The following is an 18,171-nucleotide window of genomic DNA, read 5'->3' on the forward strand; positions in this document are numbered from 1 at the left end:
GCTTGGTAGTTTGGTTCCACCACAAGGAGCCTGATCATCTAAGCTACACTCAGTTCGTACTTGCACATGCGTCTTAGAACCATAAATCAAATGAGGATCCATAAAGCAATTATTCTTCATTAGCACTGCTACATGATGAGATGGTATAATTAAATGTTGACTGATCTTTCTTGAGTGAAAGTATGTTGTTCCTTACAAGTGCTCAACTGGTTGACGGTAAAACTATGTGGCATATTTCACCATCTAAGGAGGGAAAAACATATAATAATCTGAAATAAAGTTAATCTATATTTTTATTTCCAATATTCCAAACTACCCTAGTATAAAATTCTTATATGAACCCGACATGTTATTCAAACTCCATTTACAGTGTCAACTGATTTGGGTACACAATCACAAATCATGGTTTCCGACCATCCTTTGTTAGCACGTTTTAAATGTCAACCTTAGCAACCCCTGTGGACTAAAAATATTTCTGCATTCTAAATGTTGGGCTACTATAAATATATCATTAAATACTGCTAATATACGTAAATATTTGACATACAATTAACAAATGTAAAAAAAATGTTCACTATATCTTCAAGAAGGAAATAAAATGCATCCTCAACCATTTGCATTGATAGGATTTGATTGTCTACAAATTAATGTTGAACATCAGATTCGTCTAATTTAAAGGAAGATTATCATCACTATTTATTTGAGAATATTAAGAATTACCTTATTAGGAACAATAATCATAAAATACTACTAGCCGACGAAGCCTATATATATGATAAGGAGACGTCCTTCACCGAACGCAACCATCAATTGAGGAATTGACTACTCTGTTTCATTTTGTTGTTCTTGTGATCTGCGGTAACGAGAACAAGTCGAGGGAAACACCATTGATGGCACGAGGAACCATGGTACCCACCCTTCTGGTGCTGCTTCTGGCTATTTTCTGCGCGGCCACCGTCGTCCACGGCAAGGAATGGAACGTCGGTCGCCAGGACGGATGGTTCTTCAGCATCTCCAATTGGGGGGACGACAAGCCAATCAAGGTCGGCGATGTGCTTGGTGAGAACTCTAAATCAAGTGATTGGCTATTTTTTAATTCTGATATGTAATCTTGTGTTTATAACTAATACTAATGCATGCAGTGTTCAAGTACAAGGCAATTGCGCACAACGTGGTGCAGGTCTCAGAAGAAGACTACAACGCATGCACGGTCTCTCGCCCATCGCCGACCTACCGCTCCGGCAATGACCACATTAAGGTCACCAGCAGTGGCAGATTCTTCTTCATATGTTATGTGAAAACTCCTTTACACTGTGAGAATGGCATGAAGATAGCCATCACTGTCCAATAGATAGGCGTGTCTCTGTACGAAGTCTTTAAGGTGCGAGCTCATGACAGAATGATGGCAGATGAAATAAATTGATGCTTGGCTCAAGTCTCCTACTTGTCTTGATCCTCAACATGCTTCTTTCGAAACTGATTATGTATTCATGACACCTTGCTACGGCGACATCTATTGTTTATTTTTTAGGGGACCAATATCTATTTTATTTTTCTTTTTCTTTTTGCGAAGAGGGACCAATATCTATTACCCAAAAAGGCTTTCGCCCCGCTTTATAAATAAAGCAACCACCAAGCACAAAGTATCAAGGTCACAACAAAACACCACACACACTCACCCAAAGCCACCGCAGGCACGGTCCAACACACACACACCGACAAACATACCCAAGTTCAGCTGTGGGCACAACACAACAAGCCCAACACAGGCACACAACGAAACAACACAAAAACGGCAGGGCGGTGGCGATGGCGAGAAGACGACGATCTAATCTGGCTCCGGTGGTGGTGGGGGAAGCGGTGGAGCCATCCGGAGAGCCATCGCGGGAAGCTGGGTGATGATGGAGGTGATGGCGTCTCTCTCCCTGGGGCGGCTAAGCGGCCGCCAAAGCTGCAAGTAACCAGACCATTTGAACAAAGCGTCAGTAGCACAACGAAGAGGAATGCGCTGAATCACAAGTTTATTCCTAACAGTCCACAACGTCCAGGCCAGCACCCCAATGGCCAGCCACCTAATGTGGCGCATTGCGGGTGGGATCGTCTGGAGTTCGGCGAAGAGAGCGGGGAAGTTGTTGTGGTCCCAGCTTCCACCCACTATCTCACGGAAACAACTCCATAGGAACTGCGCGGACACGTAGGTGAAGAAGATATGATTCGAATCCTCTTCCGGCCCGCAGAGCGGGCAGCGCCCATCACCCGGGCCATTGCGCTTCAAGACCTCCACGCCAGACGGGAGGTGGCCGCGGATCCATTGCCGTAAGAAGATCCTAATTTTCAGGGGAAGGCGAATCTCCCAGATGGAGGTGAGCGCCTCATGGCCAGGCGAGGGGGCGATGGCCTGGTAAAGAGACTTGGTGGAGAATTGTCCAGAAGGCTCTAGTCGCCAACTAGACCTGTCATCTTCGGTCGTAAGATCAGGCTCGTGCAAGGCAATGCAGTCGAGCAGCTCCTGCCAGTCGGCGGTCTCAGCCGGGCCAAAAGGCCTCCGGAATGAGAGTTGCCCTAAGTCAATAAGGGCTGCCGCGACCGAGATCTGTGGGGGCAACCGCAAGGGGCATGTCGCCAGTCCATCTGTCGAACCAGAACAATGTGACAGTGCCGGATTCGACCTCGATCGAGGTCCCAATCCGGAGGACTGGGAGGAGCTGGATGACGGATTGCGAGAACTGGGATCCCCCAGACCACTGGCAGAAAGCGAGAGGCTGGCCTCGGAGGTATTTCTGCTGAATGATGCGAAGCCACAGGCCACCATCTCCGTTGGCAATCCGCCAAAGCCACCGAGTCAGGAGGGCAATGTTCATGCGTTTGGATGACATGATCCCGAGTCCACCCTGGTCGCGAGGCTTGCAGATTTCTGACCACCTAACCATGTGGTACTTCTGCTTGTCGCCCTCACCGGCCCAGAAGAAACGCCCCTGAACAGTGGCGATCTCGTGATGAAGCGTCTCCGGAAGGCTGTAGAAGCTCATGATGAACAAGAGCAGACTGGAGAGGGACGAGTTAATGAGCACCGTACGAGCCGCTTTCGAGAGCCACCGACCTTGCCAGGGCTCGATACGGTGCTGAAGCTTCCCCACCGTGGGGCGCAGGTCGGCCACCGTGAGCCTAGAATCACTAACGGGTATCCCCAGATAAGTCGTGGGGAAGCTCCCAAGCTGGCAGTTAAGCCGATCCGCAATACTCCGGCTCTCGTCTTGGGAGTAGCCCAAGACCATCACCTCGCTCTTGTCGAAATTGACCCTGAGGCCAGACATCTGCTGGAAGCATAGCAGAAGGAACTTGAGGTTCGAAATATCACTCGCCGAGCCTTCCACCATGATGATGGTGTCATCCGCATATTGGAGAAGGGAGATCCCGTTCTCCCCAACAAGATGCGGGACTATACCCTTAATGTGGCCCGCAGCCTTGGCCTTATCAAGGATGGCGGTCAGAGCATCGACCACCATGTTAAACAGGAACGGGGAGAAGGGGTCGCCCTGGCGAACCCCACAGAAAGTGGGGAAGAATGGGCCGATCTCCCCATTAATGTTCACCGCGGTCCGACCCGAGGATACCATCTGCATCACCCTAGTCACCCAACGATCATCGAAGCCCTTACGGAGAAGACATTCCGAAGGAAAGACCAGCTAACCGTGTCATAAGCCTTGTGAAAGTCCAGTTTCAGCTAACCAATATCTATTCGGAAGAGCCAATGGAAGCATACCACTAGTGGAAGTATATGACTAGTTGGTTTTCACTTTAAGTGAAACGTCGATGAATTTAAGTAATTTCAGTGGACACTAAAGTATTTACCTTTCGAACAATAATTTTGAAGTTCCAGTAATACACAGGAATTCAGATGTTCTTAAAGTATTTTTCAAAGTTTTCAAATATCACGTTGAATTTCAGGTGAATGTTTCGGCCCTCTAGGCAAAATGCAAACTAAAAACACTAAAACTAACTGTATTTCTGTGATTTCGGTGGTGGATGTAATATTTCCAAACTGAAATAAAAAAAACACTAGATACAAGTTTCTTTCATTCTACTGACAATACCTTGTGTTAGAATAATTCGAGGCCATCGTCGATCCGTCAAGGACAAGCAGTCACACAAGCACGAGCAATGACACCGAGATTTGTTAACGAGGTTCATCAACATGGCCATATCCCCGGAACATGACTACATGCACACCTCCTCATGTACCAAATCACATGACACAATCTTCGATAAGCCTCCAAGGCCACGAGACAGCGCTCCGACCGCCGCATCACGGCCGGTCCGGTCATCCTTGCCACAGACTCCCGGACTGTCCTTCTCGTGATCTTTGTCTTAGCCTATAACTTATGTCTAGTCTATTTGGCTACCCGTGATGACTATATATAATAGTCCTGAGTTACACATGTCCGACTCAAACACCTAATGTACCGCTAATTACAAATCCAACTGTAGCACAACCTATATACTGAATATTTGATACATTATTTTAACACCTTGAACATTAAGGAACATGCGAACTAGCTCCTTTACGGTGGTGGCTATTCGAATTGATCTCGGTCAACCAAACAAAGAGAAAGAGCTCTCACGTACTCTATCCCGAATCACTTGTCGCGGAAATGGATGTATCTAGAACTAAAAATACGTTTAGATATATCCATTTCTACGACAAGTAATTTAGGACGGACGGAGTATATGCCCTGATAGGGGGCACCAAACACAATTATGAAACTTGGTCATGTCTTCCTAGCACCTACTAGTATACAAGGAAAGGATCCCCTTCGAGTGTGTTAACGGTTTCACTCTTAACAACCAATCCATTTTTGGACGGGACTCTGACAACCAATCCTAATTAGGTGCGGAGGGAGAGGAAGTCTGAGTACTATCGTCGGCCACCACAAGGACAATGTTGGTGGCATTCTGCAGCGCTACCACCCGGGAGAATATCAGGTGCTCCGGTAGCACCTGATGATAAGGTGCTCCCAGTGCATCTCGACCATTGGATCATCAATCGAATGGACAACATTTGGTTAATGCGAATTTTGTAGAAAACCCCAAAACATTTTTGAAATGACATTTGAATCCACATCCCGTGAATGTTGCCTGTTGGATCACGATCCAATGGCCGAGATGCTACCGGAGCACCTGATATTCTCCCACTACCACCCTACTGCCACCCCTTCCCCTGACAAACACGACAATGTCAGAGGTTCACGAGTACCGCCGTTGGCTCACCACGCGTGCATCGATCAGGCACTGGACTGTGCCTTTCAACTGTAATAAGGACAAAATGCTTGCGGCAAGTTTTCATATGGTTATTCTTGCTCAAGATAGGTATTGATGTTAAAGACCTAGAGCATGATTGATTTTACTTCGCCACCAAAAAATGGCAAGTCTTGGAGTTTCCAATGTTTGGCATGCTAATATGTTGGCTACCAGTATCGAAGAAAGAAGTCCACATAACCCCCTGAAGTTTCAGAAATCGGCTACTTAACCCCCTCAACTACAAAACCGGGTATATCACCCCCTGATGTTTACAAAACCAGACAAATGACCCCCACATCATGTTATAAGCGGTTTTAGTAGGCGGTTTTGCAATCTGGCGTGATTCAACTGGCTGAGGTGAAGATACGGCCCACTTGTCAGGGACTCAAATCTCTCCCCTACTATGCACTGGCTCGTAGTGCCTCGTGGTGCTGCTCATGCTGCTTCCGTCAGTGGTGGCAGTGATGAGTACTAGATGGAGTGGTTCAACATGGCTATACATAACCGGGGCACGGCGAAGATGTGTGAAGGTCCTGTAGCGTGGCTGCATGATTGCATCGTGGTAGTTGGCAATGCAACATCCGTGCAGGAACTTGCCGAGCTCTACGAGTTCTTCATGTCCATGGACAACGGTAGCGGGAAGACCTATCCGGAGCTGGGCGCAGCAAGAGATGGAGCCCGGAGCAGCTATGGCGCCACGCCGCCACCCGAGAGGCAAATGAAAGGGTGCATGCACATGGGCAGTAGCTGCTGATCGTTTTGAGTGTTGTTGTGTGCACTAGTGCTGAATCGATCTAAGTAAGGATCGATCATGAGCTTGTGTATGTGCATGTGCTGCCTTCCGGTCGGTGTCAAGCACTAGTACAAAACAGGGCTTTCCTCACAGGGCAATATTTACATTAGTCCCGGTTCAGTCACGAACCGGGACTAATGTGAGCATTGGTCCCGGTTCGTGCGGCTAAGGCATTAGTCCCGGTTCACCTGGGCCCTTTAGTCCCGGTTGGTGCCACGAACCGGGACTAAAGGATGTGATGCCCATTAGTACCGGTTGGTGGCACCAACCAGGACCAAAGGACATGTGCTACCCGCGTCGCGGCCAAAGTTTAGTCCCACCTCGCTAGTTGAGAGAGCTCGAGAGTGGTTTATAAACGCTGCTGCGCCCACCCTCTCGAGCTCCTCTCAATTGCAGGCTTTCGGGCCTAACCGTACATTGTGTGCCCGTGGGCCTACTGGGCCACCTGCGGGCCTGAATCCTGGCCCATGGTTGGGTTTCTAGTCGTATTCAGGCACGGCCCAATAGATGGCACTTTTTTTTCTTTGTTGCTTTATTTATTTTATTTTGTTTCTACTTACAACAAAATACTTACTGTTGCTATTTTCATTTATTTTATTAAATTTTATTTTTTAATTCTTTTTGCTTTTAGGTCACAAAAATTATAAACTTTCTGTTAGTGCCATTAGTTTTCAAATTTGAATTCTTTGATTTTGTTATTACTGTGTTTTATGATTCTATTCAAAAACAGATTTTGTTATTTTAGTTTCTAACAAAAAAATCTTTATGATAATGCTTTTTGCTATTAAAATGTCTAACAAAAACATTCTTTATGAAAATTCTTTTTGCTATTAAAGGGCCCATCAAACTCTACCCCCCCCCCCCCCCCCGACCGCCTTTTCAGTTTTAGAAAAAACAAAAGAAAATGATGAAAATGTCAAAAAAATAAAATAAAATAAGTTTCCCATGTGATATGTGGTCTAGTTGTTGGGAAAATTAACAAATATGAATTTCGACTTTATTTGCAAAATCTCCCTGGAATTTGTTAAAATGGGCATAACTTTTGCATACGAACTCGGATGAAAAAGTTTTTTATATGAAAAATCATCTACTTGAAAAGTTACATCCGAATTTAACCGGGGGCACCCCGTTAAACATTTTCAAAATCCTCAAAAACCTAACAGAAAAAAGATACAGGGCTTTTAAGATCTGGAGAGGCAAAAAAATTAAAAAAAATTCAAATTGTGGTCAAACTGTGGTCAAACAATGGTCAAACTAATTATTCTAGAATATTAGTGTTACTAAATAATTATTTCAGTTTTTTTTGAATTTTGGTCAAATCTGGTCAAACAGTGGTCAAACAATGGTCAAACTAATTATTCCAGAAATATTAGTGTTACTAAATAATTATTATTTTTAAAACAATAGTTTCAAACTCAAACAGTGAAATGTGTCACTTCATGCTCAAGCTAAATTCCTAAGGGTTAATAGAATTGACATCTTACTATTGTCAGGAAAACAACAAGTGCAGACTTGGAAACGAGGGAGAATAGAACCCAGAAGTTAAGCGTGCTCAGGCTGGAGTAGTGAGAGGATGGGTGACCGTCCGGAAAGTTAGATGATGAGGGGTGATTAGAGATTAGAGGATAAATTGAGCAGTGATGAGGGGTGATGATTAGAGATTAGAGGTTAAAATAATTCAGAAATTTAAAAATCAAAAAAAAATTAAAAAAAATCACAAAAAAAATTTCAAAAAAAAATATCATAAAATTTCCTTTAGTCCCGGTTGGGAACACCAACCGGGACTAAAGGTGGAGCTCCAGGCTGCGTCCACGTGGATGGCCTTTAGTCCCGGTTCGTGTAAGAACCGGGACTAAAGGGGCGAGGCATTAGTAACCCTTTTCTACTAGTGAAGATTGATTAACCGGCTGGCTGCAGTGTACGCGTTGTTGCTAATTGATCAGGATAGATCAAGTTGCCACGGAGGAGGCTCCAGCAGAATCGTCCGTGTATGTTGTCATCGTCGCGTATCACCAGCCGGAGAGTACCTGGCAACGTTGAGCTAGTCCAACAATGTGAAAATGGATATGGTGTCAGCGGTGCGCCATACACGAGAGCGTGCGTGTGAGGCAGCAAGGATCCAACTTGACTGCAAGTCTGCAACTGAGTCTGGTCTCGTCTGCAGATTGGAGGTATAAAATTGATGAACGTTGCTTCTCCAACAAATAACTCAACTTGCTGAAGCCAAAAAATTCATAACGTTGACACGCTTCTCTAACTAATTAATCAGCCTTGTAAACCTATAGCTAACAGATCAATGAGTTCAGCTACTGAAGGTCCGACAGCCACGTGAAGCTGCCCCAGGCACAAGTCGAGAAGTATGGGGATCAAAGTGGCGACATGAGCTATGGGGATAGGAGCGAATGCGAGTTGCAGCATCAGATAGCGGTGGGGTTTCTGATGGCAAGGATGCACGGCCCAAGACGGCGCTTATATCGACGCTCCACGGAGAAATATGTGGTTGCAGGCCACGTGGACAAAACTGCTCTCAAAACCACTTCTACAGCTCTCAGGGGGTGTTTTAAATGGTTTTGTAAAGTTTAGGGGGTGTTATACCCGGTTTTGTAGTTGAGGGGGTTAAGTAGACTACTCCTGAAACTTGAGGGAGGTATGTGGACTTCTTTCCAGCATCGAAGGGGAACTAGCAAGAGTATTGCAATGGACACTATTGAGCAGGACGAACCCCCCTCCATAGACACATCTCTTGGCGCAAGGGAAATTGTTCCTACGCCGCAAGGCTGCTCCTCCCCCTCTAGTTCTTCAGCATAGCTTAGTTCTGGACAGCGAAGCTCCGCCCGATCGGTGGTTCCATATGCATGAATACCTACAGATACACCACACATTCGGTGCTCGATCTACAGATCGATTCGAGGGAAAAATTCCCGTGGCTCGGAGGTATAACCTAGCTACGAGAATCTGCATCAACACGCTTCTCTAATGGTGAATATATTGATATTGATTTGGTATTGTTTACCTTCAGAATTTTCTATATAATATGCTTGGCCAAACTTACAAAGCGTGACTTTTTGACTCAAGTAATTTTTACGGAAGCACTAATGACACAGATCAATTCATGAAGTTTCAGTGAAGCAATCGAATATCAATTTGTTAGTGGCACGAACCGATTTTCTTGATCTGAAACCGCACATGGGGATGTCTATTACCTTCATGGGTTGGAAGGAGTTGTTAGAGGGGATATAGAGGGAGATTGGTGGAATTAGTGTTTATTGCTGGAGCCTTGTGGGCATATATATATAAGAGTACAATGATCAACTTGAAGTACAAGACAAGGTAGGGTAAGATCCTACGCCATTTATCTTTCCTAATAATCATAATACTCAACATCCCCCCGCAGTCACAATGGTAGCAGCGTGACTGGAGAAGAATCCGAAGGTAAGCCGACAGACACCCCCCACAGTCGTAATGGTCGATGCATCCCGAAGGTCGTGGCTGGAGTGAAAACCGACAAGGTTGCTCAAACAAGGTGATAGCCCTTTGTGCCGATGTCGAGGTAGCTGAGAGCGTAAGGTGGTGTACCGTGCGAATAATGCCGGGATCGATGTCGAGGCGGAGTGGCCGGTGTCGAGGTTGGCGCCATGGAGTCAAAATCGGTGCTCAATTTTTTTTAAAAAAACATCCCCAAATCCTAGAAGAGAAGCGGACTCACGTACGGGCACGAATCCATGCCGAAACACTCGTCGCTCGTCTCTCATCGTTTCAAGGCATCATGTACTGAACAATCTTTTTATTTCTTAGGGGTGTACTGAACAATCTTTGATTGGTTTGTAATAACGAAGTAGCGGTGTTTATTATCAAATCAAATCAAAAAAGGAAAAAACGCGGCTGGTGCGTTCCGGTCCCGGACTCCATCTCTATTTCGGACCAAATTCATCATAGCTCGGCTCCATATATGTCTACCGAGGGGTGCACGTGTAGACTCTCGCAGCAGAAAGTACACGCAAAAAAAGTCACGCCGCGCCATCCCAATCCCAACCAAAAGAAAGTCACGCCACACCGTCCGTTCGCCAGCGATGAACCAGCCGGGGAAGTCCATGTCACCGACGACGTCAATCCCGCCGTGGTCCGAACTTCCCCAGGAGCTCCTAGGCCTCATCATCGACCGCCTCCCTGGCTCCTCCGGTGACCGCGGTCTGCTATCCGCGGCGTGGTCTAAGGTTCGGCGGTTTCTTCTCTCCATGGCCTCTACCCGCGCCCAGTTCCGGGAGGCGTGCCGTCCTTCTCGGCACTCGGCCTCGGCTGACTGCGCTCGGTTCCGGGCGGTGTGTCGTTCATGGAAGACGGCGCTACGCGAGCACATGCGGGTTCCGGCGCCTCGGCAGGTGCCCTGGATCGTATTGTCGGATGGCTACTTGTTGACGCCCGACGGCACCGATCCCTTGTATCGGCTGCCCTCTTTGCCCGAGGATGCGACGTGCATCGGCTCCACGGATGAATGGCTCGCCATCGACCGCATCGGCCCCGGGAACCAGCATAGTTACTTCATGCACAATCCTTTCTCCGGCACGACTGTGCCGCTCCACGAGCTGCGGAATATCATCCGCGAGCGTTCCAAGTTTTTCAAGATCCACAAGGTGCTCATGCGGTCGACCCCTGATGACGTCATCGCCGTCCTGACCAACAACTGGAATTACCCACTCATCTTAATCCGGCCGGGAAAAGGGGCGTGGACACCCAAGCCACGAACGCCTCCCTATGTGTACATCATCGACATTGCCTTTCTCGGAGATGAACTTTATGGCATCACCCAGGCCTATGACCTTGTCTCCCTCGCTATTGCCTTCGACAGCAATGGGATACCCAGTGTTGCTGGCATTGACCGTCACATCTGGCATACACCAATGGATTATCATTTTCATGTGTGGGACGATGATGAAGAAGACGGCGAGTATGAGCGCAAGATGGCCACGAATCCTGAGGCGAGTGAAGATGATGATGACAAGCGTGCCGTTTACGAACTGATGAAGAGCACTGGAGATAGCATGATTATGGACGCCGTACATTGGTGGGACGATGAGGAGGTGCCCCACGAACCCAAGGATCTCGTCACCGTAAGCTGGCACTTCGTGGAGTCGCGTGGAAAGCTACTCCTGGTGATGCGGCAATTGCAAATACCCGAATATACCATGAAATTCACTCGCAAGGTTCAAGTATTCGAAGCGAAGGTCAATGAAGGCGGGTGGGTGCCAGTTACTAGTGGGCTCGATGGTCAGGCACTTTTTATCAGCAGGCCCTTTTGCAAATCCATTCCTGCTCATGGGGAGATAGAAGCGGATGTTATCTATTTTGTTGACACAGGCGATATGTTCAACATGAGATCTCAAACCATGGGCCCACCAACGAGGGGCATTTATGATCGTTCCTCGACTTGGATATTTTTCTCAAGCTGGTGGTTTAAGAATTATTTACATCACATATAACATTAGATGTAAAGGCAGCATGATGTGCCGGGCCTGGGGACATGTAAATTGTTTTACTTACTCTAGATCTTCTAGGCTATCAGAAACTCGCTCATTTTATTTTTTGTCAGAATAGTAGGACAGTTTTCAGACAAGTACATTTAACTAGTTTTCACATATCCCTTAATTTTTTTAGTTCTATCATATATTTCACAAAAAAGCTTTATCTCTACTCCTAAAGGGGGACTTGCTAGCTTCCCCTCCATGTTTTTTTCCTCACCTCCCACCACCATCTATTTTGTTTGTTTTTTCGCCTCACCTCCCACCGCCATCTCCCACTCATTTTCTCCAAATATTCAGGCTATCACAAACTAATGAATCCTACCACGTTAATTTTAATGTTTCTTTAGAAATAAATAGGACAATTCTCGAATAAGTACACTTTAATTAGTTTTCACATATTCCCTTAAAAATAGTTTTATCATATATTTCACAAAAAGCTTTATCATATATGAGTATAAGTGAGAAGATGGACGGAGTACAAAAAACAGCGAGTCAGTGCTGCCCGCTGACTTGAAAATCATGTTCTCGTGTTATGGATGGATCGGAATGCAATGGGAAATTCTTCTTGCTACAAGGTTTTCTGTGCAAAAATTTGGGTTTTCAAAATTTTGATCTATGAAATGAATGTGAAAGTTCTTTGTAAGTTTGTTGGTTGGAATCATTGCATGGATTTTCTTCAAAACTATGATATATGAACTCGGTGTGGAAAATGTTGTAAATTTTATTTTCATTGGAATTGTGTGATGCGCTGTTTTCACAAGAAAAAAATGCACCTCAAGTATAAGTTTTTTTTTTTTTTGCGTTGTTCACACAACAAGTAACATTGTTTTTCTTGGGGAAAGGTCATAGGTTCTGTGGGACTTCTTGGATCTAAACCAATAGGCAGTTCATCCATTTATGGGTGTGCACATGATCTTGTTTGTGAAATTCAATTTAAGTCAATGGTTCTTATCCTAGTGGGACACTGAGAAGGTGCCCCATGAACCCTAGGATCTCATCAACGTAAGCTAGCACTTCATGGAGTCATGTGGGAAGCTACTCATGGTGAGGCGGCAATTGCAAATACCTGAATATACCATAAGGTTCACTCGCAAGGTGGAAGTGTTCGAAGGGAAGGTCAATGCAGGCGGGTGGGTGCCAGTTACTAGTGGGTTCAGTGGTAAAGCACTTTTTATCAGCAGACGCTTCTGCAAGTCTATTCCCGCTCATGGCGAGGTAAAAAGGGATGTTATCTATTTTACCAACACAGACGATATGTTCAACATGAGATCTCAAACTATGAGCCCACCAATGAGGGACATAGATCACCATTTCTCGACGTGGATATTTTTCTCGGAGCTGGTGGTTTAAGAATTATTTGCATCACAATTAAGATTAGATGTAAAGATTGCATGATGTGTCGGGCTTCAGGACATGTAAATTGCTTTTCTTAGCCCAAATCTTCTACACTATGATAAACTAATGGATCCTACCACGTTAATTTTATGGGTTTTTAATTTTTCATTGGACTGATTACAATTCGGCTTTAGTCAAATTTTATAGCCATTCGATCTTGCTTTGTGATTCCCGATGGAGGATGTCTGTTTCCTATCAGGCAACTTACCCACCACGTAGTGCTCGTAACATGTTCGGCAATTGGTTGAGGGGTATTGATAAACAATTTTCTGCACATATTCTTGTGGGGGCGGCTGCCTTATGTTGGGCATTGTGGCTTACCAGGAATGATGTGGTTTTTAATAAAAAATGTGTTTCATCTCCTATGTAGGTTATTCATGTATGTACGCGATGGCTCCGTACTTGGTCTATCCTGCAGAGGCCGGAGGACAGGGACCTTTTTATGATGGCGTCTACGCGGCTGGAGCGTACGGCCAGGGAGGTTTTCTCCCCCCATGGATGGCGGTGTGATCTCCGGATAGGATCTGCCACATCATAGGCTGGACTTATTTATCTTTTTAAGTTGTAAAACGTTTTTATTTTTGGGTCGGTTGGACTTCTTGGCTGTGTGCATCGAGTTATGCAGAGGCCGGGCATTCTTTAGATGCGATTGTATCACCTCGATATATCAATTCAATGAAATGTCCTTTATCAAAAAATCAGGCAATTTACCTTTTCCAGTAGTCACTAACCACCCGTCGAGAATCTTTTTGCCTTTATATTTTATTTTCTCTATTTCAAAATAAATGACTCAACTTTATACTAACATAGTACAAAGTTGAGTCACTTATTTTGAAACGGAGGGAGTATTAAGTTTCATTTCCCGACGCATCACTTGGTGCCAAGTAGCCATTGTACGATGGGAGAGAGAGCAGGTGATGGGAAGCGGGTTATTCTCTGGCGATTTCTGTTGCAACTTCCATGGCGATTTCGAGTACGAGGTTCCACTCCATTCGTGATTGCTGACTTTTGTTTGCTCCCTTCGTGGATTGAACAACTGACGTGCTATTTTGTCGTTGTTGGCTGCTCTAGTTTGTTATCTGATTTTTTTTCGACAAAGGATGAATTTTATTGACTCAAAATAAAGCATCTAGTGGATACAAATACAATGAGTACACATCCGGCCTATGCATAGTTAGGATGCACAGTCAACACAAACGCGCACACACAAAAAACGCTCTGGCAAAAAGCAAAGTCATACAAGATCAAAGCTATGCCTAGGCGAGATAAAAAAAACATGAAGCGATCAACAAACTACCACGATGACCATATCTGCACCAACCATTTTTTGACACCACAATGGCTGCGAGGTTCTTCAACAATAACGCCTTTATGAATGGAACAGCGCTCAAGCGCCGCCTTCGTCGGATCCAACCACCAAGCCAAATCTAGGTCTTCATCCTGACTTGGATATTTTTCTCAAAGCTGGTGGTTTAAGAATTATTTATATCACAATATAACATTAGATGTAAAGGCAACATGATGTGCCAGGCTTGGGGACATGTAAAGGAAGATTATCATCACTATTTATTTGAGAACATTAAGAATTACCTTATTAGCAACAATACTCATAAAATACTACTAGCTGACGAAGCCTATATATATATACTATGATATAAGGAGACGTCCTTCACGGAACGCAAGCCATCAATTGAGGAATCAACTACTGTTTCATTTTTTGTTGTTCTTGTCATCTGCGGTAGCGAGAACAAGTCGAGAGAAACACCCTTGATGGCACGAGGAACCATGGTACCCACCCTTCTCGTGCTGCTTCTGGCTATTTTCTGTGCGACCACCATCGCCCACAGCAAGGAATGGAACGTCGGTCGCCAGGACGGATGGTTCTTCAGCATCTCCAATTGGGGGGACGACAAGCCAATCAAGGTCGGCGATGTGCTTGATGAGAACTCTAAATCAAGTGATTAGCTATTTTTGAATTCTGATATGCAATATTGTGTCTAACTAATGCATGTGTAGTGTTCAAGTACAAGGCAATTTTGCACAACGTGGTGCAGGTCTCAGAAGAAGACTACAACGCATGCACGGCCTCTCGCCCATCGCCGACCTACCGCTCCGGCAATGACCACATTAAGGTCACCAGCAGTGGCAGATTCTTCTTCATATGTTATGTGAAAACTCCTTTACACTGTGAGAATGGCATGAAGATAGCCATCACTGTCCAATAGATAGACATGATCCCTCTCATGATACGTACATGTGCGTGTCTTTGTACTAAGTCTGTAAGGTGCGAGCTCATGACCGAATGATGGCAGAAGAAATAAATTGATGCTTGGCTCAAGTCTCCTACTTGTTTAGTATCTTCATTCTTCAACATGTTTCTTTCAAGACTGATTCATTATGTATTCATGACACCTTGCGACGGCAACATCTATTGTTTATTTTTTAGGGGACCAATATCTATTCGGAAGAGCCAGTGGAAGTATACGACTAGTTGGTTTTCACTTTAAGTGAAACGTGGATGAATTTAAGTAATTTCAGTGGACACTGAAATATTTACCTTTTAAACAATAATTTTGAAATTTCAGTAATGCACAGGAATTCAGATGTTCTTAAAGTATTTTTTCAAAGTTTTCAAATATTACATCGAATTTCAGGTGAATATTTCGGCCCTCTGGGCAAAATGCAAACTAAAAACACTAAAACTAACTGTATTTCTGTGATTTTGGTTGTGGATGTAATATTTCCAAAACTGAAATAAAAAAACACTAGATACAAGTTTCTTTCATTCTACTGACCATACCTTGTGTTAGAATAATTTGAGGCCACCGTCGATGTGTCGAGCACAAGAAATCATACAAGCACAAGCAATGACACTGAGATTTGTTAACGAGATTCACCAATATGGCTACATCCCCGGGACATGACTACGGGCACACCTTCCCATGTACCAAATCACATGATACAATCTGTGATAAGCCTCCAAGGCCACAAGACAGCGCTCCGACCACCGCACCATGGCCGGTCCGGTCACCCCTACCACGGACGCCCGGACTGTCCCTCTCGTGATCTATGTCTTAGCTAGCCTATAACTTATGTCTAGTCTATTTGATGAGTATATATAATAGTCCCGGGGTACACATGTCCGACTCAAACACCTAACCTACCGCTAATTACAAGTCGATAGCACAACCTATACACTGAATATTCGACACATTATTTTAACATCTTGAACATTAAGGAAGATGCGAAATAGCTCCTTTACAGTGGTGCTATTTTAACATCTTGAACATTAAGGAACATGCGAACTAGCTCCTTTACGATGGTGGCTATTCGAACTGATCTGAGTCAACCAAACAAAGAGGAAGAGCTCCCACATGCTCCCTCTATCCCGAGTTAATTGTCGTGGAAATGATTAGAAAGGGATGTATTTAAAACTAAAAATACGTTTAGATACATCTATTTTTATGACAAGTAATTCGGAATGGAGGGAGTACCCTCATAGCGGGCACCAAACACAATTATGAAACTTGGTCCTGTCTTCCTAGAACCTACTAGTATACAAGGAAAAGGATCCCCTTCGAGTGTGTTAACAATTTCACATTGTAGGTCATGACCCACTCTAACAACCAATCTTTTTTTTACGGGACTCTACCGCCATTGGCTCACCCTGCGTGCATCGATCAGGCACCAGACTGTGCTTTCCAACTGTAATAAGGACAACATGCTTTCGGTAAGTTTTCAAATGGCTGTTCTTGCTAAAGATAGGTACTGATGTTAAAGACCCAGAGCATGATTAATTTTACCTTGCCACCAAAAAATGGCAAGTCTTGAAGTTTCCAATGTTTGGCATGCCAATATGTTTTTTTAACACAGTGCAGACGCAATCGCTCATTTATATACGTACGCGCACACACACCCTACCTCTGAGCATCTCTGAGAGACTGAGCCGGCATATCATCTTGAGATTTTACGAAGTGCGAGGACCAGGACTTGAACCCTGGTGGGCTGGGGTATCATTGTCCTCCTAACCATCCAACCATAGTTTGGTTCGCGGCATGCCAATATGTTGGCTACCGATTAAGTAAGCATAAATCTAACGGTGGTAAACCAATATGAACCGTCCATCCGAGCTAATTTAAGTGACTAGACCACCAATATCGAAGGGGGACTAGCAAGAGTATTGCAATGGACACTATTGAGGAGGAGGAGGAGCCCCCCTCCATAGACACATCTCTTGGTGCAAGGGATGCCCCCCACCCTCCCCTCTCTCTCCGCAAAATTTTTCCTACACCGCAAGGCTGCTTCTTCACCTCTAGTTCTCCAGCATAGCTTAGTTCTGGACAACGAAACTCTGTCGGATCGGTGGTTCCATATGCATGAATACCTCCATAAGCACCGTACATTCGGTGCTCGATATACGGATCGATCACAGGAAAAAATTCCCGCGGCTCAAAGGTATAACCTAGCTGCGGGAATCTGCATCAACATGCTTATCTAATGGTGAGTATATTGATATTGATTTGGCATTTTTTACCTTCAGTATTTTCTATATAATATGCTTGGTCAAACTTACAAAGCGTTGACTTTTTGACTCAATTTATACTCTGTGTATTTAGGGACGGAGGGAGTAATTTTGATGCAAGCGCTAATGACACAGACCAATTCATATTCATGAAGTTTCAGTGAAGCAATGGAATATCCAAATTTGTTAGTGGCACGAGCTGAATTTTCTTTATTCAGAAACCCCACAAGGGAATGTTTATCGAGGTTTTTTAACATGCTCCCTCTTACCTTCTCTTTTCATATGAGAGGTAAGAGTATAAAATAGATATGGACCGTTGATTCCATTAAATAGTGGGTTTGACTAACTTTTATATTTTTGCCTCCCATGTGAAAAAATGGGGTAAGAGGGAGCATGTTAAAATTGCTCATGTCTATTACCATCATGGGTTGGAAGGCGTGAACCATTCCAACAGCGGCCACCTCCGGTGCACCCCTAGGCCCTCGACCTTCTCCATTGTTCCATCCTTGAAGCTCAATACCCAGATGTCGATGCCATGCTGGCCGTTGTCCTCGGTGTAGTAGACACAACCCGCCCTCAGCTACGGGTGCTTCTTGGTCGACACGCACAACAAACTGTTACCTCCGACGAACAATGCATCATCG

At 44.8% G+C, this 18,171-nt stretch overlaps 2 protein-coding genes across 2 annotated transcripts; both read left to right on the forward strand.

The window, feature by feature from the left end:
* The first annotated feature begins 807 nt into the window (after nt 1-807).
* On the forward strand, nt 808-1,435 carry LOC109764575 (basic blue protein-like). The gene is made up of 2 exons (XM_020323377.4): nt 808-1,059; nt 1,143-1,435. The coding sequence occupies exons 1-2, from the start codon at nt 891-893 to the stop codon at nt 1,349-1,351; spliced, it is 378 nt and encodes a 125-aa protein (XP_020178966.1). The 5' UTR covers nt 808-890; the 3' UTR covers nt 1,352-1,435.
* Nucleotides 1,436-14,775: 13,340 nt separating this feature from the next.
* Nucleotides 14,776-15,443, forward strand: LOC109764576 (basic blue protein-like). The gene is made up of 2 exons (XM_020323378.4): nt 14,776-14,962; nt 15,022-15,443. The coding sequence occupies exons 1-2, from the start codon at nt 14,776-14,778 to the stop codon at nt 15,228-15,230; spliced, it is 396 nt and encodes a 131-aa protein (XP_020178967.1). The 3' UTR covers nt 15,231-15,443.
* The last annotated feature ends 2,728 nt before the right edge of the window (nt 15,444-18,171 follow it).

Source organism: Aegilops tauschii, chromosome 2 (assembly GCF_002575655.3).
Source record: "Aegilops tauschii subsp. strangulata cultivar AL8/78 chromosome 2, Aet v6.0, whole genome shotgun sequence".
Taxonomy (NCBI): domain Eukaryota; kingdom Viridiplantae; phylum Streptophyta; class Magnoliopsida; order Poales; family Poaceae; genus Aegilops; species Aegilops tauschii.

What these genes read in the sequence shown, in the direction of transcription:
- LOC109764576 (XM_020323378.4), top strand. Translation starts at nt 14,776, where the DNA reads ATGGCACGAGGAACCATGGTACCCACCCTTCTCGTGCTGCTTCTGGCT. An exon ending in TGATGAGAACTCTAAATCAA is followed by an intron (nt 14,963 to 15,021) that starts GTGATTAGCTAT and finishes ATGCATGTGTAG; the next exon opens with TGTTCAAGTACAAGGCAATT.
- LOC109764575 (XM_020323377.4), top strand. Translation starts at nt 891, where the DNA reads ATGGCACGAGGAACCATGGTACCCACCCTTCTGGTGCTGCTTCTGGCT. An exon ending in CAAGGTCGGCGATGTGCTTG is followed by an intron (nt 1,060 to 1,142) that starts GTGAGAACTCTA and finishes TAATGCATGCAG; the next exon opens with TGTTCAAGTACAAGGCAATT.